The sequence below is a fragment of the Monodelphis domestica genome, chromosome 2 (assembly GCF_027887165.1).
Source record: "Monodelphis domestica isolate mMonDom1 chromosome 2, mMonDom1.pri, whole genome shotgun sequence".
Taxonomy (NCBI): domain Eukaryota; kingdom Metazoa; phylum Chordata; class Mammalia; order Didelphimorphia; family Didelphidae; genus Monodelphis; species Monodelphis domestica.
In genome coordinates, this window is record NC_077228.1 from 292,163,161 (window position 1) to 292,188,053 (window position 24,893).

The window sequence follows — 24,893 nt, forward strand, 5'->3', positions numbered from 1 at the left end:
GAATCAATACTGCATATTGGTTCCAAGGCAGAAGAGTGGTAAGGGCTATGAAATGGGGGTCAAGGGACTTACCCCTAGGATCACACAGCTGGGAAGTGTCTGAGGCCAGATTTGAACCTAGGACTTCCTGTCTCTAGACTTGAATTTCAATCCACTGAGCTACCCAGCTGCCCCCTGAGGATATAAGTTTTGCATAACTCGGTCTCTCTCTCTCTTCTCCCCTGATCACACTGGGAAAGAGGACTTTATGCCAGGCAGGAGAATCTATACATGCAGGTTTACTTTTTGTTAAATAATTAGGTTTGTACTTACATTTCTTTTAGTTTTATTTTCTTTCTATTTCAAGTTATTATTAATAAACTTTATAAAATATAATACTTGGAGTTTTTGATATCAATTTAAATCTTACATTGTGGCAACTTGTGATAGGTATGCTTGAGCTTCAAAGATTTTTTAAATGTCACACAGCAAATCATGTGAATCCTAATGATAGTGGGTTTGTTGGCTATTGTTACTAGATGACCTCTTGTGATTTGAGGGGTTTTGGTACTTCTTTGAATATGCATTAGCTACTATACTACTATTTTAAAAAACCTGTTACCTGGTAAAAAAAAAATCATGTACACTCACACTGTGAATCATGGCTAAGTTAAGAAGGAAATAAATCTAATTTTTGAGTGAGAAACCTTTGCATTGTGCCTCTGCTTAGCTAATACAGTGTCTCAGGAATGTGTACTATGAATTTTTTATTTAAAAAAAATATCATTATTGTTTTTCCTTTTATGTGCTATAGGATACTTGAATGTTCTTTCCTTTCTTATTTTTTGTACTTGTAGTAGAAGCAACCAGTATTAATGTTGTTGTTGTTGGTTTTTTTTTGCACTAATATAAGTTTACAATATCCATTAGCCCTAATGTCACTGTATACCCAAAATCTTTAGACTATGGAAACCTGCCATTGATTGTTAAATATTATGGGAATTTGATTAATGATTGTGTCTGATTCCAGGAGAAGTGATCACAAAAGAGCCACTCTATAGTGCCAAGAAGCAAGAGGTCAAGAAGACCAACCAATCCCTTTGGGATTGATGAGAATCTGTGGCAAAACAGATGACTTGTTTTGGGGTTGGAGGAAGCAGTTTTTTGACAAAGTCAGATGCAGGATTTCCCCATGCCAAATCCAGACAAAGTACCTCAGTTTGGTTGCCATTTTGGCTCCCCTATCACTGTAAGTGAAGGTAAAATCAGACCAGGTAATGCTATTTCCCTTCTGCTTCAAAATCTAGTCCTTTTTCTTTCTCCTTCATAGTGCAGCAAGTTTTTGTATTCCTGGATGCTTATTGGGTAAGTGCATATAGCTACAATGGTCCTACAGACTTGTGGGACATAAATCACTTTATTGGGCCCTGTTTCTAGGACCCATTATGGGCTTATTCTTGCTTACAATTTTTACATACTCTTTAATTTTGATTTTTTTTCTTTTCTTCTATGTTTTTTTATGTTTTTTTTTACTTGCTTTTAACAATTGATTCACATACCTCATAATTCGTCCATGTATCCTGGGGTGATCTGTGTGCTAGGTAACACCATCCTTGGGGGAGGGGTTGTATTATTTTCATAAAATTCTAGATTTATAAAAATTTTTCTTGTTTGAAAGTAATTTTAGGATAAGAAACTTGCTACCTCCCCAAATCAAGAAAGTGATCCGTTTGGTGAAGGCACCATAAATAAGCCTGCAGAAACCACACACTGCACCAAAAGATCCAGAATGAGCTTTGGGATGTAGTGATATTGAACTATGAGGGGTTGAACACATTTATTTTGAGTGTATGCTTTTTTTTAAATTTTAAACATTATTTTATTTGGTCATTTCCAAACATTATTAACTGGAAACAAAGATCATTTTCTTTTCCTCCCCTCCCCCCTTCCCACCACCTTTCCCTCTCCCATAGCCGACGCACGATTCCACTGGTTATCACATGTGTTCTTGACTCGAACCCATTTCCCTGTTGTTGGTATTTGCATTAGAGTGTTCATTTAGAGTCTCTCCTCAGTCATATTCCCTCAACCCCTGTAGTCAAGCAGTTGCTTTTCATCGGTGTTTTTACTCCCACAGTTTATCCTCTGCTTGTGGATGGTATTTTTTAGATCCCTGCAGATTGTTCAGGGACATTGCATTGACACTAATGGAGAAGTCCATCACCTTCGATTTACCACAGTGTATCAGTCTCTGTGTACAATGTTTTCCTGGTTCTGCTCCTTTCGCTCTGCATCACTTCCTGGAGGTTGTTCCAGTCTCCATGGAATTCTTCCACTTTATTATTCCTTTTAGCACAATAGGATTCCATCACCAATATATACCACAGTTTGTTCAGCCATTCCCCACTTGATGGGCATCTTCTCGTTTTCCAATTTTTGGCCACCACAAAGAGCGCAGCTATGAATATTCTTGTATGGGTCTTTTTCCTTATTATCTCTTTGGGGTACAAACCCAGCAGTGCTATGGCTGGATCAAAGGGCAGACAGTCTTTTATCACCCTTTGGGCATAGTTCCAAATTGCCCTCCAGAATGGCTGGATCAATTCACAACTCCACCAGAAATGAATTAGTGTCCCCACTTTGCCACATCCCCTCCAGCATTCATTACTTTCCATAGCTGTCATGTTAGCCAATCTGCTAGGTGTGAGGTGATACCTCAGAGTTGTTTTGATTTGCATCTCTCTGATTATAAGAGATGTAGAGCACTTTTTCATGTGCTTATTAATAGTTTTGATTTCTTTGGCTGAGAACTGCCTGTTCATGTCTTTTGCCCATTTGTCAATTGGAGAATGGCTTGATTTTTTGTACAATTGATTTAGTTCTTTGTAAATTTGAGTAATTAAACCTTTGTCAGAGGTTTTTATGAAGATTGTTTCCCAATTTGTTGCTACCCTTCTGATTTTGGTTACATTGGTTTTGTTTTTACAAAAACTTGTTAATTTGATGTATTCCAGATTATTTATTTTGCATTTTGTAACTCTTTCTAATTCTTGCTTGGTTTTGAAGTCTTTCCCTTCCCAAAGGTCTGACATTCTGTGTTTGCCTAATTTTCTTATAGTTTCCTTCTTTATGTTCAAGTCATTCATCCATTTTGAATTTATCTTGGTGTAGGGTGAGTGTATACTCTTATGCCAAAGGGGATTGATTACCCCCAATTGGCTTTTTGTCAATGCAATCATTGGTTTTGTGTTCTCTCTCTTTTATTTCCCTCGTATTCTCAAATTATTGTAATTTCCTGCAAAGATTAGATTTGGCTCTCCTTTCCCCCCTTGATTCCCGTTAGAAACTGCAATATTATATGTACCTCTAGTTAAAGATCTTTAAAGATATATGTTGGTTATGTGTACTGATTCAATGGGGAAACTAGGCATGTAAATCTGGCAGATTTCTACATCCCCATTGGAATCACATTGTGTAATGAGGATTTGCTCCCCAGAACTCTAAATCCCAGCTTCCCATGTTCCCTCTCACATTACATGCTAGCATAGGAAGGATATAACTTTTTGCATAGCTCCGTCCCTCTCTTCTTCTCCCCTGATCACGCTGGTAAAGTGGGCATTATGCCAGGCAGGAGAATCTACACATGCAGGTTTACTCTTTGTTAAATAATTAGATTTGAACTTCTTTTTCTTTTAGATTTATTTTCTTTCTACTTCAAGTGATTATTAATAAACTTTATTAAATACAATAGTTGGAGTTATTAACATTAATTTAAATCTTATAGGAAGTACATGTTAATCTGTTTATCCTGTTGTGTTTTTTTTCTTCTTTATGGATGACATGTCTATCCCAGGGAAATGGAGTTAACTGAAATTCAGCATATCCATTTTTTAAGACACTTCCAAGGCAAAGAAAAAAATGATAAATAATATGAGCTCTACTCCTTCCCTTCAACAAAATAGCATCTTCCTTTTTTCAGGCTATGATTCTCAATCAGCCATCATGCCAAACAGGGAAAATAGCCACCTAAATTAAGATAAAAAAGGGCATTGACAGAATATCTATGGTCTCCTTGTCTTGGATACAACTTCACAATTTAAAATGACTAACAACAATACCCCAAACATCATCTAATACCAAGGATAATTTCTCTCCTGACATTTAGTTGCAATGTTAAGTTGTGCAGAATGGTTCTTATTTGATTTTACATTCCACAGGATCACTCAGATGATAAAAACTCAGTGAGTATAATGTCACTTGTGGACTCTCCTATACCAGAAAGTGTGTATGCACCTGAAAGAGAAGATAAGCAAATTATTTACACCACATGAGTATCCAAGAGGCTGAAATGAACAGGATAAGCCAATAGTATTTTTCATGGTTGTTGAGATGAACTCTAGGCAAATATTAAGGATGAGTATAAATAAAATGCTTGGTCAGTAGGAACCAGCTCAAAGATAAAATGATAGTCACTGATGTCTCAAGTACTTCCATTTTGGCTCATTTTCTACATCTACATCTGTGTTATAGTTGTAGTTAACTATCATCTATGTATCTATAAATATTATCTGACTTTATCAAGAAATGAGGCCAAGTAGATTAGATAAATAGAATTTTATATTTTTTCTAAGTTTGATTTTCCCATAATATTAACAAAAAGTTTTGGCTATAGTCTGGTTGTCATTCTTATAGAGTAAAATTCACAAACTCTGCATCAATAATTAACTGATATTTACATAACATTTTGATTTGAAAATCACTTGACATATATTACTATATGTCATACTATATTAATAACATATTACTATGTATTATGGTCAGGAAAAATTATGGGTTTGCATTGCTCAGTCATGTCTGACTCTGTGGCCCCATTTGGGATTTTCTTGGCAAAGATACTAGAGTAGTTTGCCGTTTCCTTCTCCAGCTCATTTTATAGATAAGGGATATGAGGCCACCAAGATTAACCAACAAGATTGCCCAGAGTCACACAGCTGAGACTAAAATCGAATGCAGGAAGATGAGTCTTTCTGATTCTAGGACTGAAGCTCTATACACTGAGCCATGTAGGTACTAGACACATTACTCTTACTTAAGAGATAAGGAAACTAAGAATTGGGGAGGCCAGATAACTTGGCCAAAGTTACATAGGAAGCAAAGAAGCAAGCTATAATTGAAAGCATTGTTCTTGAAATCAGAATGGATTCAAATCCTCCCCCAAAAGTTTCATACTTTTTGTGGCCCTGGGCAAAGTATTTACTCTCCCTGTGACTCAGTGTTCTCTTCCATTAAAAGAAAAGGTTTGTCAAAGAAAAAAAAAATTAATTCTAACGATTCTCTCTGATTTTGACTGAAATCTGCCAGAAACAATTTCATTGAATTTAATATCAATCTAAATATCCAAGCTATCCCCTGAAATTTCAGGTAGCATTTACAGGAGTCTCTAACAAGTAAACAAAATCATAATGTGTTCTAAATAGTTTATTGTTCATATCCCTGAACAGTCACCACTCATTTTCTTCATGATCACTTCTCTTAAAGAGTCTTTTCATGTGATTAGAATTTTATCTTTGAATTTAAAGAGAAACTTCTTGGAGCTAATTAATTCTTAAGTGAGAGGCAAGCAAAAGTTTTCCAATTTAGATAAAGATTAAATTGGTTGGGCAGTTGGTGGTACAATGGATAGAGCTGGGCCTGAAGTCAGGAAGACTCATCTCCCTGAGTTCAAATCTGGCCTCAGATATTTACTAGCCAGATGACCTTAGGCAAGTCACACAATCCTGTTTGTTTTGGTTGCCTCATCTGTAAAAATTAGCTGAAGAAAGAAACAGCAAACCACTCCAATATCTTTGCCAAAGAAACAAACAAATAACAACAACAACAAAACAGTTGAGTTTTGAAGAGTTGGACAGGACTTAAAAATTTTGAATAACAATAACATTTGGTTATCATCTTTCCTCTATTTCAAAGGAAGGCTTTAACTTTTCTTCTTCCCATTTTTCTGAAGGGATGAGTCTGGAAAGGGTTTTAAGTTGAATAAATATTATTTATTATTTCTAAAAATGAGACTTTAAAATATACTTTTATAGGTTGAATTAGATGGCCTTTGAAATCCCTTCTCATCCCAAAGACGGAATCAGAATTAAAAAACAGTTTCTCTGATGTTCTTTCTACTACATCAGTTTGCAGGCAATTATCACAGCTCCTTATTGAAAGGAGTGGTCGACTGAAAAATGCATAGACATAAAGAAGGCAAATGTTTTGAATTACAATGACTAGCCTAGAAGAATCAAGGCATCTCCTATCTTACTTTGAAGGGAACTAAGGATGTGGAACATTGCATATAATATTAAAATGTTTGATGAGTTGGTTAGATTTTGTTGTTGTTGTTTTAAAAAACTGAAGAGATGTCAGGGCTGGGCAAAGGGGTTTAAGTGACTTGCCCAGGGTCACACAACTAGGAAGTATCTGAGGTCAGATTTGAACCTAGGACCTCCTGTCTCTAAATCTGGCTCTCAATCCACTGAGCTACCCCCTTCCCCAAGTCAATTAGTTTTGTACAACTGATTTCCCCCCATATTTATTTATTCTTTATTATAAGTGATGGTATTCTGGGAGCAAGTTTAGAGAAGGATATAATAGAAAATATAGGTAATCTTCAAATAAAATGTATGAATAGAATTATTTTTTAAAATAAAAATATTTCCTCTATGGAGTCCTAAATCTTACAAAATAGTCATCATAATGTAGAAGCCAAAAAAACCCTTTTTTAGTAAGTTATTCCTATATCACCTGTCTTCTATCCTATCTCTCTCTCTCTCTCTCTCTCTGTAATTGCATATGTGTGTATGCACATAAACACATGAACACACACATATAATATTTATGGGATAGTTTGGTGTCACAGTAGATAAGGTACCAGACCTGAAGTCAGGAATACTCATCTTCCTGAGTTCAAATCTGTCCTCAAACACTTCCTAGCTGTTTGAACTTGGTCACTTAACTCTGTTTGCCTCAGTTTCCTCATCTGTCAAATGAGATGGAGAAAGAAATGGTAAACCACTCCAGCATGCATGCCAGGAAAACCCCAAATGGGAGCATAAAAGATCAGACATCTGAACTACAACATACAAACATATATGTGAATATACTATATGCATATATGTATACATAACCTCATACTTGTGCGTTTATCAAGACATCCAGCTGAATCATATTTAGGAAGTGATATTGTGCCTTCAGCTGGGATGCTCTCTACCTTATAAGGAGTAGACAGTTGGCATTCTGTACCTAGTCACTAAGTTCAATGAGAGAAGAGACTGACTTTTACCTTGCTTAGAATTACCAGAATTTAACCAAGTGATTAGAAAACAGGTATTTAATAACTGTCCATTTGACTGACAGTCAGGAAAAATGAACATCCACAAAACTGGTCTTTCTAAAAATGAAATGGACTGCCTTGAGAAGTAAATGACAGATTTTCCCTTCCTTGGAGTTTTTCATGCAAAGGTTGAATGAGCACTTGTCAGTTTTGTTATGGGATGCGATAGAGATTTCTTTTGGCAATGGGTAAGCAAGATGGTCACTAAAGTCCTTCCAACTCTCAAATTCTATGATTGTATACATTCTAGGGTAGTTTATTTAAAATTTTCTTCACAGAATACTATTGATGTCTAGTCTCCCCCTAGCATAGCATAGCCTTGGGGTTATGTGAACTCACCTGTTTTATTTAATGGACTAAATGTGTTCAGGAATTTAGGTCCCACTGCTAAATCTGATGTACTCTGAAAAAGAAAAAGAAAACAATATTTGAAAAAATATTTTCCTTCTTTTCTTATCGTCCTTCTCTTTCTATTTCTCTCTTGCCTCCTTTATTTTTTCTCTTCTTTTTCCTCTTTTCCTCCTTTCCATTTTCCTTCTTTTCCTTGACCTTCCTTTTCTTCTTTGAAAGAGGAAGAAGAAAAGGAGGAGGAAGAGAAGAAAGAAGATGGCTTGTTAATGACACTATGCTAGTGGAATTCTACTTATCCTAAATATTTGTAACAATGACTTTATCACATTTCTACTGTACACTAATCTCTTCTTTTTGAGACACCAAATTGTAAAAATCTTTTCCTGGGTGTGCCCTTGAGGTTTTCTGATCACTAGAAGGAGGCTGTAAAAGGATCAAATTATTGTTTTCTTTCTTATGAGTATCATATCAATGAATAAACCCATTTATTATTTGTCTTCTATATTAATTAGTTCTAGAGAACACTGGAAGAGATCTTTTTTCATACCAAAATCTTGCTTCACTGCATTCCCAGAATACTTGGACAGTATTGATACAGCTTTCAGACAAATTAAATGCTCTTGTACTTTTTTATATTTTATTCTTATTTGCTAGAGACAACTTTTTAGAGCTATTGTTTTGGATTCTGAACCTAGTCAATTGACTCTCTGTGCATCTGTTGTCAGACAATCATGAAAACATATTAAGAGAAGGCATGAAAATGTCTTGATCTCATGTGCTCTGATTGTTTTCTCAGTTATTGAGTAGTAGGTACATTTTAAGTATTTTGTTATTACTAATATAATCAGTGGGCTACAAACTAATTAGAGTTGCACAGCCTTTTATGCCTAGAGATAAAAGAGATAGAGATAAAAATGAAACGACTCTCCTTCAAGATCTCTAGGAGTAATCTAAACACATCATTCAAACTGAGGTCTTTTGATGCTAAAGCTGTGCTCTTTCTACAATACTATATTTTCTTTCTACAAGATAAATCACAAATTAATTTGCTAATGATATCCTACTTAGAAAAATCTAATCCTTCTATATTAGGAATATGCATTTTGACATCAAAATGATGCAGTGGATAGAGGGTCACCTAAAGTTAGGAAGATTCAACTTCTTGAGTTCAAATCTGGTCTTAGACACTTACTAGCTGTGTAACTCTAAGCAAGTTATTTAACCCTAGTTGCCTCAGTTTCCTTATCTATAAAGTGAGTTGGAGATGGAAATGGCAAATGACTTTAGTATCTTTGACAAAAAAAAAACCTAAATGGAGTCACAAAGAGTTGGATACAACTGAAATAACTCAAAAACAACAGCAATTTTGACATGGCCAGGACAAGAATTCATCTTTCTTGACTACACGTTTGTAGCAGGGGATTTTGTTTTTCTCCCTTTCTTAATGGGAATGCGAGAAAATATAGAACTTCACTGAAAAAAATAATTTCTAAAAAAGTGAAATTATTTTATTTGATTGCAATTAAAAAAAAAACAACTCTTTGTGTCTCAGAACGAACTCTAGGACAAAGGGACAAGGGCTAGGCAAATAAAATTAATTGACCTGTCTAAGGTCACATAACTAGGAAGTGTCTGAGGCCAGATTTGAACCTTGGTCCTCCCATTTCTAGGCCTGGAACTATATCTACTGTGCTGTCTAGGTGTCCCTTGGTTTCAGTTTCATAGATGCCAATATAAATAATGTTAGACCCTTAGAGTCATAATAGAATAATCCCAATAATAATAGATTACAATAACAAAGAACTTGTAAGAGCTAAAAGGAATCTTGGAAACCATCTGTTCCAACTATTTCTTTTAAGGATGAAGTAATTGGAATGCAGTTTGATGAAGGCTTTTACCCCAAGTCATATAAATGGTGACAGAGCTAGGACTAGAGATAGGGTGGTGCCATGGAGAACACAGTGGATTTTGATCCAGAGAACCTTAGTTCAAATCCTGCCTCTGCCACTTGTTTAATTTATGACCATAACTAGATCTCTAAACATGTTTGCACTCTGGTTATTTCTTCTATAAAAGAAAAGGGTTCAACTAGATGGTCCCTAAAGTAGCATCTCTAAATCTATGGCCCTATAATCTTGGCACCTAATCCTTTGTTCTTCTTACTCTACAATTCTCCTTCCTATGCTGAATAAGGGATTTGAGAATGATAACTAAGTTAAAAGCAATTTTTAAAAAAACTGACATTTAATAAGTATGAAATAGGAATTTAAAAAAATTTTCTAAAAGCAACAACAAAACTACAAAGATTTAAGTAGCTTTCCATGCAACTGAGATCATTGATTTATGGGAAATACTGGGAATTTCTCACTTTAGCAATCAGGCTCAAGGGCAGGAGAGACTGGGCCTAATTAATTTCCCCAAGGCCAAATTTCAAAGCCAGAGTACAAAACCCCAAAACCAAAACAAATATATTTGTTTCTAACTATTGTGTTTAGCTGACACTCTTTTGGCAAAGAAAGAAATTAGAACCTTGTGTTTCTATAAAGAACTTTCAGTCTTCAGTAATAAGAAAAAAAATCTGTCAGAGCTGAAGTTAAGTGGGACCAGTACCAGTCAGGAACCCTAGTTAGCTTTTTCTTTTGAGATTTCAGATAGTCAAGACCATCTCTTGACATTTCTTCCTTTTTTTAACCCTTTGTCTTCTATTCTAACATCATTTCTAAGATAGAAGAAATGTTAAGGGCCAGGCAAGTAAGTTTAGTGACTTGCCCAGGGTCACCCAGCTAGGAAGTGTCTAAGGTCAGATTTGAAGCCAGGTCCTCCTGATTCCAGGACCTGATTGCCTTATATTTCTGGGAAAGGAAAATGGACTATGGAGAATAGAGGAAGAAAAAAGTAAGGGGAAAAAAAGTCTACACTGAATCCTGGACAATAGGCATTAAGTCAGCTGGTAATGAGTGACATTGATGTTGTTCAAACCACTAAACTTAAGACTTTTCATAACTCCATACTAGACTCTCATCTTCAAAAATGTTTCTGGGACTGTATAAGAAGGGTCCCTATTATACTCCATGAAGACCCTTCCTGCAATTCTACATCATTATCACAAGTTACCTTCATTGGCTGCATTGATGATGAGCTTATTGGAAACAGCTTCTTGAAAAGAAGTTGGCGAACCTATAAGGACAACAAAGAATATTTAAGATAATATATGCACACTTAAGTGTTTTTTAGTCCTTGTTGATTACTCCCCCACTTTCATAGTCTTTGAGCAGAAATTTAGGAGCGTAACTCTACAGATAGAAAGAACCTTAGAAGTCATTTCATAGATGAAAAAACTAAGACCTATACAAGTTGTAATATACCCAAAGAGTACCCTAAAGAGACCCTAAGGAGTAACGGGCAGAATTGGGACAAAGAGGTGGACACAATTTCTCTGCTTAAAGATAGACTGGTCTTTAGGGGCAGTCATTATCTTATCTTTTATAAATGTTTATAGATATCTTTTGGTTTTATATCATCTTCCCAAAATGTCTCTCTCCTTTGCCCTTCCAGAGTGTCTTTTCTTAATACAACATATACAAAAGTTAGAAGGAGAGGAGGAAGAAGCTCAGGAAACTAAGGAATGTAATATATTTATCAAGTCTAACATTTTATGCAGAGTAGTACCTACCACCTGTGCAAACCAGGAAAGGAGTTATAGTCTCGGGAAGGGAGAGAGTAATGAACTGGGAATAGGAAAGAGCTGATTTCAAATTCTTCAGTTGTCTTTTACTTATTGTGTGATCCTGAATGAGTCATTTGCTATTTCTGAGCCTCAGTTTCTTTATCTGTAATTTTGAGGAATTAGACCAATAAATCCTTTTCTACTGTAAACCTATGCATCTACAATGCACATCTCTTCAGAGGGGAACAAACCTGGTCACTTTAATTAGTTTTCATTTTTGTTTGTTGCTATATTGTTGTAGGCATTATATTTAAGTCTTTGTGATTTGAGCATTTTCAAAAATTGTATTATAGGAGGTAGCTCAATGGTTAAGTAGATAGAGAGTCAAGCCCAGAGATGGGAGGTCCTCAGTTTAGATTTGGCCTCAGACACTTTCTGACTGTGTGACCCTGAGCAAATCACTTGAACCCTCATTGACTAGTCCTTATTGCTCTTTTGTCTTAGAACTTAGAATATACAGTATTGATTGTAAGATGGAAGATAAGGGTTTGTTTTAAAAATTGTAATATAAGTGATTCAGCATGGTATTATAATCAGTGGTTATTGTTGGGTTCAATTGAGTTTTGTCTTTTCCCCTTTTTAGAGCTTAGTAGTGTGAGATTTAAAATAGTGAAGCCCATAAACTGTAGTGAGCTAAAATGGTGGAAGATATAAATTGTGATAGATATAAGAGAGGGTGAGTAAATTTGACCACAGAAAATATGTTTCACTACAGTGTCTTGGTTTTTAAATCAAATATAAGGTGGTCGCCAGGGAAATATTCCCAATTATTCAAATACCCAAGTCAACTGGGTTTTATAGAGATTTTAATTAATACAAATGTGGAATTAAAGAAAAGAGAGAAAGAGAGGAAAAGGAAATAAGTATGAAGGGCCTTAAGCCAACATGGCCTAGACCTGAGTCTTAAGAGAGAGAGATCAGTCAGTCAGTCTTTTAACACTCACCACAAGGTCTGCCTAAGCAAGGATTCTAGTGACACCAGCCCAGCTCCATCTCAGCTGACTTCACCAGAGAGCCTTCCAGGCAGAGACTGATCCAAAGGGCCTCTCTCCAGAGCCTCCAGAGGGACAGAGTCCCCTTAGAGGAGCTCCAGCGAGACCTCCTTAGAGATTGTCCTCTAAGAGCTTCCCTTCTCCAGAGCCTCTCTCAAGAGATTCTTCCCAAGCGATCCTCATCAGAGATCCTCCAAAAGGATTTCTCCAAAAGGATATATCTCCTCAAGAGATTCTGCTTTTTCTTATATAGGGGTTTTTCTCCCATGTCACCTCCCCTAAGTCCCTACATCTACCAATCACTGTAGACACTTTCCAAAGGACTGCCCATCTGAATTCTTGCCAAGTTGACCAATCTCCTCAGTAAGTCTGAATCAGAAAAAATGCTGCTGTGTCAACCAATTTCCTCAGTAAGTCTGAACGAGAGAAAACATAGCTGAGTCAACTAATCTCATCAAGAGAAAACTTGCCCGACCCTTTTAGGTACCTAGCATCCCATTGTATCAATTCTAAAAACAGGCCTGGCTCAAAGAACTCCTTGCTTTATTATAAGCATGGGTCCAAGTACTTTCATTGTTTAGCAAGGAGTTTTCTCTCCTAAAGCAGTCTTAAGTACGGTTGGAGTAGAGGTCCTCCCATAGCAAGGAGTTTTCTCCCCTAAAGCAGTCTTAAGTACGGTTGGAGTAGAGGCCCTCCCATTTCTGATCCTGGCAAGTTCTCACATCAAAATGGGGAATGTTTCTCAGTAGGGAATTTGTTCCAATTAAGAATTCCCCATGGGGAAATTTTTAACATTCACAAGTCTGAGAGATTTCAAGATTTACAGTAGAGCAGTTGGGTAGTGCAATGGATAGAGTGTCAGGCCTAGAGTCAGGAAGATTCATCTTCCTGAGTTCAAATCTGGTCTCAGATGCTTACTAGCTATGCGACCCTGAGCAAGTTCCTTAGACTTGTTTGCTTCAGTTTCCTCATCTGTCAAATGAGCTGGAGAATGAAATGGCAAACCACTCTGGTATCTCTGCCAAGAATAACTCAAATGAGGTCATAAAGAGTTGTACGCAACTGAAATGACTGATAAACAAAAGAGCTATTGGAGCTGGGAGAGGCTAATCCTGTCATTTTTCTAGATAAGGAACCTGAGACTTGGGTGACTTTGGATGATAATGGAGAAGAGTGACCAAGGATGGAGTAAAGAATTCACGTACCTTGCTATCAAAAAGTATTCCAAAACATAAGATGAAAAACCCCTAGAAGATAAAAAGATAATAAATCATATCTTTCATTTTCCTTTTTCTAAAGAGACTTTTAAAGACCTATAAAACTTGATTCTCCTTCTAGTCACTTGGATCTATCTAAAGTTCTTCTATCTGTCTGTCATCTATCTATCTATCTATCTATCTATCTATCTATCTATCTATCTATCTATCTATCTATCTAAAGTTCTTCCATCATCTAGGTGTTCTGCTAACAGAGAGAAATGTTAGATCTCACAGAGCACTCTGTTTTCATTAGTTTTATCATTTTTTTTACTTCTTTTATGCCATATTCTGGTTGGTTCATTCTAATTATTTGTGCATGTAATCTTTCCCTGCTGGATTGTAAGCTTCATGATTCTCTCTTTTTTTTTTCTCCAAATAAAAGCTGGGTATTTCTTTATTAGGGAAATTGTTAAGTGAATTCAAGTTGGGGTCTGGGTTGGGAGAAATAACTCCTTTTTTATAGAGTCTTCATGATTCTATCTTATTTATCTTTACATTAACCTGATATCCCTCCTATGCCCTGACATAATGTTATGAACATAGAATAGAAACTGACTGAGACTGACATTTCTTTGATATTGAGAACACCAACAACCCATTTGATCCTCACTACAACCCAGTGTGGTAGATACAGATAAGAAGCTAGTTGGCACAGGGGATAGACTACCAAGCATGGAGTTAGGAAAATCCGAGTTTAAATCCAAATCCAGTCTCAGACACTTACTATACTAGCTATGAAACTCTGAGCAATTTGCTTAACACTGTTTAACTCAGTTTCCCCTTCTGTAAAATAATCTGGAGAAGGAAATGGTGAATAACACTTTGCTCAAAAAAAAATGGTGTCATGAAGAGTCAGACGTAACTGGAAAAAAAAAAGACTGAAGAACAAAAGCCTTAGAATTCTGATGCGCTCATACCAGGAAATACCATGTAGAAATACTATCTGGCAACTACTTTGCAAATGTTCTGCAAGTCTGCACCCTACTGCTTCACCTCAACCCACCCCCTTCAAGTTCCTTTTCCCTTTGACTTCCCCTCACTATAGTTTACAGGTGAATAATCACCTCCCAAATATATGCTGATATATTGAAAAAGAAAGGAAAAGAGGGATTTTTTTAAAATTATGGTCTAGCTAGAGTGATAGAAGACATCCCAGAAATGGAATAGTAGGCACTTAAGAAAAGCTGAATTATTGAAGTATATTTTTAGGGCTCTCAGTAATTGCTCTGATTTAAGTCTAACTCTGTCTATGCCCCATTCATTCGAATCCATTTAGTTGACTGCTTAACAATCTTACATTATACTCTAGGAATCCCAAAGTTCTTCTCACCCCTAAATTCCACAATTCACACTTCCTTTCTATTCTGTTGCCTTGTTTCCATGACAAAGATTTTATGAATAGGGAATCTCTTCATTTTACTCCTCAATTATCAATGCCTTCATTTCCTCTTCAGCTCTGTGTTCCACGATTTAAATGAGATAAAGAAAATTTGGAGAATGTGTTGAGAGTGGAAAATAATACTGATGTTAAAATTCAACTCAATGGATACTTATTCATTGCATTTAAATGAAATTTGTATACAACAATTTAGAAAAAAATATCATATGCATTTCTTTTAACAAGGACAATGCTCAGGGAAAAGAAGGCATAACAAGTGAAATAGACAAAAAAGTCTTTTTCAAAAGAGAAAAATCAAGCAAATCAAGCAAACTGTCCTTAATCATCAGAAGGCAGAATTTAGATGAGTTATATAGAACTCCCTCAAAATGATGGGGTTCTTGCAATGGATTACTAAGGAAGGTGATGGAATTTCTTATTTGGGAGTAAGGGCAAGCACCAATCTTAAGTGTTTTGCCATCAATTTCTCCTTTTAAAAAATCATCTTTCTGGATAATCTGAGGTACAGAAAAATGGACTGGGTAGCACTTGAAGTTATATTTTGACCTCTATGTCTTTAAACTTCTCTCCATGCCTTTGGCCTTATTACCCTGGAACATCCTTCTATCCCTGAAGCCTCTTTCAGCCATTGTTGAGTTCCTTCTAGGGTTTCCACTGGGGTATGGGTCCAGGCTTTTCCTGATTGCTTCTGACTCTAGACTTTGCCACGAGGGACTCCTCACACAGCTTCTTCATCATGGCCCCAGGAACATCATCACCTTGTAAAACTAAATTAGCCCCTTAGACTAATAACTCATAACTCAACTGTACCTTCTGCCCTTGGGACTCCTCTGATTAGAAATAAGCTCCCACTAAATGTTCATTTAAGGTGGGACAGCCACCCATTCATTTTCCACTGGCTACATTCCCTTGGATTCTTCCAACCCTGAACTAGATACTTTCTCTCTCCCATTCACTTTTTAGCTTTCTTTTGTGTGTTGTCTTCCTTTCCCCACCTCATTAGATCATAAAGTCCTCAAAGTAAATGACTATCTCTTTTTCTTATTTGCCTTCCAGTGCCTGGAAAATAGTGGGTAATTAATAAATGTTTGTTTACTGACTGACCTTCACCCCTACTCCCACCTCTGTTTTTATTTTTTTAGCTCCCTTTTATTCCCAGTCTCTCATTCATTAGAATGGAAGCTTCTTGTGGTCAGGGACTGTCAATCTTTCTATTTCTATTTGTATCTTCAATGCACAGTATGTGTCTGGAACATAGTAATTGCTTGGCAAATATTTATTTACTTTATACAGACTGTCTGGAATTTACTCCTTCCTCACCTCAACCTTTTGGAATCCTTGGGTTCCTACAAAGCACAATCTAGGTGCTTGTTTCTTTTATTGGAGTCCTTTTCTGATTCCCTCTACACACACATCAAAGCTTCCTACCTCCTAAAATCTCTTTGTGTTACTTTATATATGCTCTGTATTTAAATAATAATAATAATAATAGATAGCATTTTTACAGTACCTCTTATGTTCCAGGTAATACGCAAAGAGTTTTACAGATATTCTCTCATTTGTTCAAGAACTCAAGGAGGTAAATGCTATTATTATCTCCATTTCATAATTGAAGAAATGAGGTAAATAGATGTTAAGTAACTGGCCCAAGGTCACAGAGCTAGTATGTGTCTGAGGCCAGATTTGAATTTAGGTCTTCTTCACTCCAGGCCTAACAATCTATCCACTGCACCTTGAGGTCAAGAACTCTTTTCTTTCTTTGTCTTTTTGTTTTGTCTTTTTTTTTCCATCTTGATATTCCTAGAAACTAGCACAGGACCTTGTACAAAGCAGACACAATAAATGTGTTGAGTGGAAATTAATTCCTTGAAACCCTATGATTTCTATTATGCTATGATTATAAAAAGATTATTAAATCTGAACTGTACTATTGTTGTTCTTACCTGGAATGCATTGAGCAGGGCAAATATAACATGCCAAGTCAGAGAGTGGCTGTCAACCATTGTTCCTATGCCAAATCCCCAAGTGAGCCCTAGCAAGGGCGTTAGAATGACTAATGTCTTTCCAATGCGAATGGCAGTGACCTTGTCTTCTCGGTTCAGTCTTTCTCCAATGGTAGGTCTGCGCAGTTTAAGTAAGACCACCAGGACAACTATCAGATTCACAGCCACAATAGTCAGGGCTGGAACCACAAATGCTAAAAGTGGTTTGGCACCCTCTGACCAATTGAGCCAGCACACATCTCTCCTTTGGTAGCTATTGCTTGGTTGGCTGGCAGCAATGGTGATGATAGTTATAAGGAGAGGACAACCATAGCCAAGGGAGAAGCCAATGGCCATCATGGTGGGTAGAGTCATGTGATGAAAAACCAGAACTATTCGATAGACCATCAAGATGCCTAATGTCAACATCCAAAAAAATAAGGACAGATAGAAAAAATGAGTAAAAAAGATAGCCGCTACACAAACCCCTGATCCATTTCCCTGGGTATCAGAAGTAGCTGCAATGATAAACCAAATATCAGCTATCAAAAGGGACAGGGCTACATTCACCATGCAGATGTGGCGGGTATGGGAGGTTTGGTTTTTCTTGACCTGCTTCCAGAACAGAGCCTCTATCACAAGACATAGGATCAAGCTTACAATGGAGACACTAAGGCCCAAATAAGTGATCCATTTTACCACAGGGATGATGGTAGGAGGAACAAAGGGTGACATAAGCATGGAAAAGGAGGTCAAGTGGGTACATCTACATTTCACAGTATCATGAGTTTCTTTCAATAGGTGGCAACCAGCCTCATTCCATTCCAAGTGTCTGAAATCCCAGAACACACAGTATGGCTTGCTCAGGTTGGAGTCTATCTTGGAAAAAATGAGAAAAATTTCCTCTAATGAATAGTTTGGAATAATGGTTGATATCACTGGCCCATTCACTATAGCATTTTGCTTTGAGATGCTGGGTAGTATGCTTCCCAGAGTTAAAGAGGCCATACTGATGATAGTTTGGGGAAGAGATTTCTGGAATTGGTCTTTGCCTATTGACAATGTCCCTCTGATGGGCACAGAATTATTTTCCTGTAAGAGTTCCATGTGATAGTTGTAACCCTTCTGTTTCTGGTTTTCTGTTGCTTGAATTCCATCCCAATTAATAAATTTTCCTGAAAATGTCAGAGGCATAATTTCAGAAGAAACCAGAATGCTAATGTCTTCCAGTGTCTCCAGCAATTGTGAGCTGGCATTCCGTTCTTCCTGTAGCAACATTGTCCAGTTACTTATAGTTGTAGAATTAAGGAGGTGGTCTACTATATTTAGGAAATTCTGAAATACAAAGTGAGAATTTAATTAGTATTTTGGACCAACAAGGAGAACTCTTACAAGTACATGAAAAAATGAAAAAAAAATTCCAAAGCCAAAATAAGAAATTTTGTGCCCAGGGCAAGAACCACAAATTATGCCTGGAGCAAGCTTCTCAAAACCTTTCTCCATTTGACCCCAATTTGATGCTATTTGGGGGAAACAGTTGAGTGAGAACAGGACAGAGTAGAGGAAGAGCTCACTTTGGACTTGCTATCTTGTACCTTCCTATTTTAACTAATAATTCTGGTTAACTGAATGCTAAAATTTGTTGTTTCTATGGCTAATGAAGGACTGGAAGTGCTATTTTAATCTTCTATATTTGGGGTCCTGGGGAAAATCCCAATTGCATAGTTTTGTTTCTGATAATAATACTCATTCAGAAAAAAGGCATAGACAAGAAGGAAGCCAGTGGCCATCATGATGGGAACAGTCATGTATAGAAAACCAGAGTTATTTTATAGGCCTTAAAATTCATGACATAAAATTTACCAGCTCAAATTAGCCTCATTGATGCAGACAACAAGAACTCTGAACTTAGTGGCTGACATCAGCAGAATTAAGGGATTGAATGACATATGACTCTGGGTCTCTTATGAGGACACTGGAGAAAGAGAGAATATGTATATGGAGGAGACATGCACCCAGTGAGTAGTGTCTATGTGTGAGCATCACGTTGAAGTGGCAGTGGTGACTGGTGACTGCTGTATTACTCACACCATAACTGAATGATTAAGGTAGGTCTTGAAATCCTTTTCCCATATTGGACTCATTTTACTAACAACCGGCAGGATGAATCCATGACCTCTTTATTCATGTTTCAGTTTGTGTTTATTCATGTTTCCATGTTTACTGCAATAAGATAGCAAAATTCCATGCTAACTAGGAATGCATGCTGTGCACATTCTGGATTTTCCTGAAGAAAAGGGATTGGATCAAAATATCTGATTTTTGCAAACTCGCTCTCTGTTCTTTTAATTCCCATATGTTTTCCTTTCCTGCAAACATTTCTCCTTATAGCCACTGCTCCTGAATTGCCCCCATTCTTTGTTGTTAGTTTGGCTCTTTGATTCCAGTTCTGAGGGCACACTCCTTCCATAATCCCCTTGACACCATTCTATGAAGTTAACATAAATTGTACAATTTAGAGTTTGGGAATTTGAGGAGTGGGGGAAAAAACAGGCATGGGGTTTTGTTTCTCTTTCATCCTTTGCCTTTCATGCATTCATCTATATTAGGGTTGCACAAATCATCTGTTATATAATTTTTAAGTTCTAGAAACTGGGGATACAAATACAAAGAATGAATCAATCTCTTCTTGCCAAGAATTTACACATAGATGTGGGAGCCAGTAAGAATAGAATATGAATCTATTTAACAAATGTAATATGAGTAACACAAATATCTACAAAGTAGTTGAATATATAAATTTTCTGTTTCTTGGCAATAGTTTCTTATACAATTACTTTTACTACCAATGTTTCCCCTCAGCTGTCTGCCCCAATACAGTAGGAGGTATGTGTGCACTTTAATCTCAATTTAGAGGCCTGGTCAAGGGTGTGCTAGAACCAGCTCAAACTGACTTGTGAGAGCTGATAGCTAGCTTTTCCCTGTGAGCAATTCCACCTCAGAAATTAGAAAATTCTACAATTAGGGCTTGACGTTGTTTTGTTGATTGTCTAGATTTAAGAAAGTGACAGGAAAAATGTTAATAATTTAGATTAAACTTAAAAGTGGGGCAGGCATATACTTAGTTTTAAGATACTAATTGTATAACATTCATGAGTCTAGCTAATTACAAAGTCAAAAGTCTAAATATCTATTTAGGTAATTATAAGGAGGAATTATAATTACATAGATACATACATATATAAACATATATATATATATATAATTATTGGAAGGGGCAGCTAATTGGCACAGTGGATAGAATACTGGGTCTAAAACCAGGAAAACATCTTCCTGAATTCAAATTCATCTTCAGACAGTGACCCTAGACTAGTCACTAAACTCCATTTGTCTCAGTTCCTCATGTGTAAAATGAGCTGGAGAAGGAGATGATAAGCTTATGTCTTTGCCAAGGAAACCCCAAATGGGGCCAGGATAAGTTGGACACTACTAAAATAACTAACAACAAACAACAACAACAACAAGACAAGGAGGAACAAATAGCAAGATGCAGTTTGGGTAGAAGTAAGAGATAAGGCTTAAATAAGACTCATATGTGTTTCCCATCCTCCTCAATTCTAAGTTGGAAGAGGATTTCTAGTGTAGACAGGGATTATGTGGAGTATAAAAAGGAGGACCTGGACAACTTAATAGGGCTAAAAGATTAGGCTTTTAGTTTGTCTCCTTAGAACATCCCCATTGATCACCATCCCTGAATAGGATGATCCATTTGATTATATATCCTTGATGGTTGAGGACTCTGGTTATATATGGTCCTTGAAGGCAGTATCTGTCTCATTTTTGTCTTCCAATCCCTAGCTCATCACTGATCATTAATATATATTAAGTATTTATTAAAATCCTGATGAATATTCATCAGTATAAAATACCTCACTGACAATAGTAGAAGTGTATTAGCATAATCCTCCTTCTCCCTCTTTCCCAAAAAATCCACTCTCAAGGCTCTGGTCTCTGCACAATTTAAATCTCTAACCAGTAGACCTTTATTGATACAGATCCAAGCTCCACAATGCATTTCATAGATAGAGTCTTGAAAGGGACTTTAGAGGCTGTCTAGTCCAACACATTCATTCCACAGATGAGGCTAAGAGAGATAAAATTAAAAAATCATATTTAGAGTGAGGAGGAGCCTTAAAGACAATATAGTCCAGCATATTTATTTTACAGATGAGATTTTATAGGTTAAGTAACTGAAACCCAGAGAAGTCTTGTAAAGTCATATGGGTAGTACCAGAAGTGAGAATTCAACCTAGCCTTCTATCTCTAGGTCAGTGCTTTTTCCATTATATTATGGAGCCTTTTAATGATTTGCTCAAGACTGAATTAGTACAGTTATCCTTTCCATCTCACAATTTTTCCCATTGTGGTTTCAATGTGTCATGAGTCAATATAAGAAATTTAATGGTAATTCTTGTTGAGTTTTGCCAAAGCCACAGATAAAACATGAAGGCCAACAGATGACAAAAGAAGTTTAGAAGCTATATAGCCTATGACCAAATAATTAACCCATTTTTATGACAAGATAGTGTAAACACTCCATAAAAGAAAAAGAAAAAATTCAGACTTCTTCTCTGGTATGAAGGGAGGATCAAATCACAGGGGTGCCACACAGTATGGAAGGAATACCGATAGTGACAGTATGCAGATTTGAACTCATATCATACCATTCCAAGTTCAGTGTTCTTTTCAGAAAGCTATACTCCTTCCTAGTAGCTTGACCCAAATCAAATCATCCCACCTCCAAAGCTCAACCAATCCATGGGGATGTTCACACTAATCAAAGTAACTAAGTAACAAAGTAACTAATCAAAGAATCAAAATTCAAATGAAGGCCTCATCCTTTAACTTCAACAAGTTCCAGGGTCTCCTGGAAATATTTCCTATATAAGTATGCTTTATCCAAGTCAGAGGTCATAGCTCAGTTCACAGTCTAACAGGATTATACATGAGACCTAGAAGGGACCTTAAAAGTCGTCAAATCTAACTCTCTCATTTTATTGATGTGGAAATTGAGACCCAGGGAGATTAACAGACTTATCCAGAAAGGGACAGATCCTCAATCTGATTGCAAAATCAAACATCTTTCCCATTATGCCATTAGGCATTAGAATGAAAATTAAAAGATTAGAAGGGACCTTAGTGACCATCTAGTCAACCCACTCATTTTATAAATTGGGACAATGAAGCTTAAAATTGTTAAATAATTTGTTCAAATTTACAAAAATAGTAAATGTCAGGGACAAGATTTGAACTCAGGTCTTTCTGACTTCTAGCACTCTGTCCAGCTAAACAAGCTTGCATTGAATATGCAGTTGTAACTCTAATTCTCTTTCTCATGTGTCTTATAGACAAACAACTTAAAGCTACTTCTAACTCATTTCCAAGTGCCAGAGTTTAGTTCCTGAATTCTTTCTCCATGTTGAAGAAAGTGGTTAGCTTCACTGTGGTTCCTTTAGGTGCTTGTTACAGTCTTGCCAAATAGTTCTCAACTGTTGCTACTCAAATGATCACTTGGAATGAGTACAGTCAGGCACCAGGGCAAGATACCTTTGTTGTTGGGGTTGACAGCTTGACATGGCTGGATAATGACAGAGATGAAACACTCCTCAGAATTGAGACCATGGATCCCAAGCTCCCAGCTGTGGTGGATGGGTTTTGTTGAAGGATGGTAGAAAGTTCTTGCATCACAGTAAACACAGCTGCCTCGGTGATGTTGCCTTCAATGGCATTGAGATTCTAAAAAAAAGGATAGACAAAGTTTTAGAAAACAAGAAAATGATTACCCAACATCCAGAGTCCATGAGATTTGTTGACTGTCTTCCAATAACTTAAAATTCAAGTGAATTCTTTGGGATAAGCATAGATTAAATACCTTCTAAGAACAAGTTACAGGGAATAGAAACACACACAGAGACATACAGTTAAGAAATAGTCTCTTTGATCACACTAATGCACATATTAATAATGTGGAGATAGGTCTTGATCAATGATACATGTAAAACTCAGTGGAATTGCTCATTGGCTATGAGAGGGGGGGTGTGAAGAGGGGAGAAAAAGAATATAAATCATTTAACCATGGAAAAATATTATTAATTAATTAATTAAATAAAATTTTTCAAACAAAGAATAGTCTCTTCCCTCAATGAGTTTATATTCTATTTAGTTGCAAAGACAGTGTTTTATATACTTTCTTTTTTAAATCTTACCTTCTGTCTTAGTATCAATTCTAAGGCAGAGAAGCACCAAGGGCTAGGCAATGAGGATTAAGTGACTTGCCCAGGGTCACACAACTAGGAAGTGTCCAAGGCCAAGCAGGTCCTCCTGCTCCAGGCCTGAATCTCTTATCTGCACAGTACTACCTAGCTGTTCTATATGCTTTCAAAAACTATATATATATGAATTCATTTTTATTGTTGTCCTGCTTTTAGGTTTTCTTGTTGAGAACTAAGCAACCTAATTCAGGTCAACTTAGTTCAATATCACAATCTGTCACATAGTTATTTAACACCTACTGTGGGTAGAAGATGGTGAAAGAAAAGAAAAAAATGTAGCTAATATATAGTCTCTGTCCTCGTTGAGCTCACAGTCTAGTAAGAGAACATATAAAAAAGTAGGAGTAAAACAAATTGTTATGTGGGTCTGTTTGTATCTTCCATCCTTAGTCAGGTTTAATTTGTTTCACTAGTTTCTCAGTTTTGCTTGCTACCCAAGGCCCATGTCTTTGGCCACTGAGTCATGTTCTCTTGGTTAGCTGGTATGAGGAAATAACTCATTTCCAACCTATTAGAATCATCCAAGGGAACTCAGCTCTTGCACTGACCCATTTCCTCTTCCCTTTAGATAACAGTAACATTATTTCCCATTAAACATTAAACACTGAACTGTGTCAAGATCATTTCTTACCACTGCCATTCACCCTTTCTAGTCTAACCAAGTATACTACTTTATTTAAATATACTTGTAGGCTTCACCACATAAATGGCTTCAGTCAATTTATTTATTTATTTTTAAACCCTTACCTTCTGTCTTAAATGTCATGCTCAAGTGTTGGTTCCAAGACAGAGGATCAGTAAGGGCTAGGCAATGGGGTTTAAGTAGCCTGCCCAGGGTTACACAGCTACAGAGTATCTGAGGCCATATTGGAACCCAGGATCTCTCATCTCCAGGTCTAGAACTCTATCCACTGTGTCACCCACTTTCCCCTTCAGTCAATTTATAAAGAAATTCTCACAAAGAATGAGGTTTGCCTCATTATCAAGGCCTCTGTAGCCTTAATGCCCTAAGCCTATTGCCATATTGGGTTTCTTCTGTACCTTAAGTTATTTTAATTACTTTTTTAAAGTATCAAGAATTTATTTATTTTTTATTTCCTACTTCTCTCTTTCCCAAATGGGCGTGGGGGTACAGAAGGAAAAGTAGAGGGAGAAGAAAAAGAAAACCTTTGTTTTCCCTTCAATTATTTTTTGGTTTCCTGGTTCTTGACTATTATCTCAACCTACTCATTCATTCATTCAACCATTCATAAAGCCTTTATTTTGTACAAAAGCTTCTGGGCATAGAGATAAAGTGACAATTAAGACAGTCATCTGAAGCTCTCTGTCTTTGACCATGGTAATACCAATATAGAAGAGTGACAAGGTTGATGGAAGGGACAGGTAAGTGGTTCAGTGGATAGAGTGCCAGTCCTGAACTTGAGAAGACTCATCTTTCTGAAGGACAGCTAGTTCAATGGATTGAGAGCTAGCCTAGAGGTGACAGATACTGGT

The 24,893-nt window shown here is 36.7% G+C and overlaps 1 protein-coding gene across 1 annotated transcript in view; it reads right to left on the minus strand.

Annotated features, from left to right (window-relative positions):
* Positions 1-7,682: 7,682 nt before the first annotated feature.
* The window catches only part of ADGRF1 (adhesion G protein-coupled receptor F1), a 44,711-nt gene continuing 27,500 nt past the window's right edge, over positions 7,683-24,893 (minus strand). The window contains exons 8-12 of the mRNA XM_056814716.1: positions 22,675-22,863; positions 17,029-18,402; positions 13,633-13,674; positions 10,823-10,885; positions 7,683-7,760 (exon numbers count right to left, since the gene is read on the minus strand). Of these exons, the coding sequence (XP_056670694.1) occupies positions 7,683-7,760; positions 10,823-10,885; positions 13,633-13,674; positions 17,029-18,402; positions 22,675-22,863 (1,746 nt within the window). The remainder of the gene's footprint in view (positions 7,761-10,822; positions 10,886-13,632; positions 13,675-17,028; positions 18,403-22,674; positions 22,864-24,893) is intronic.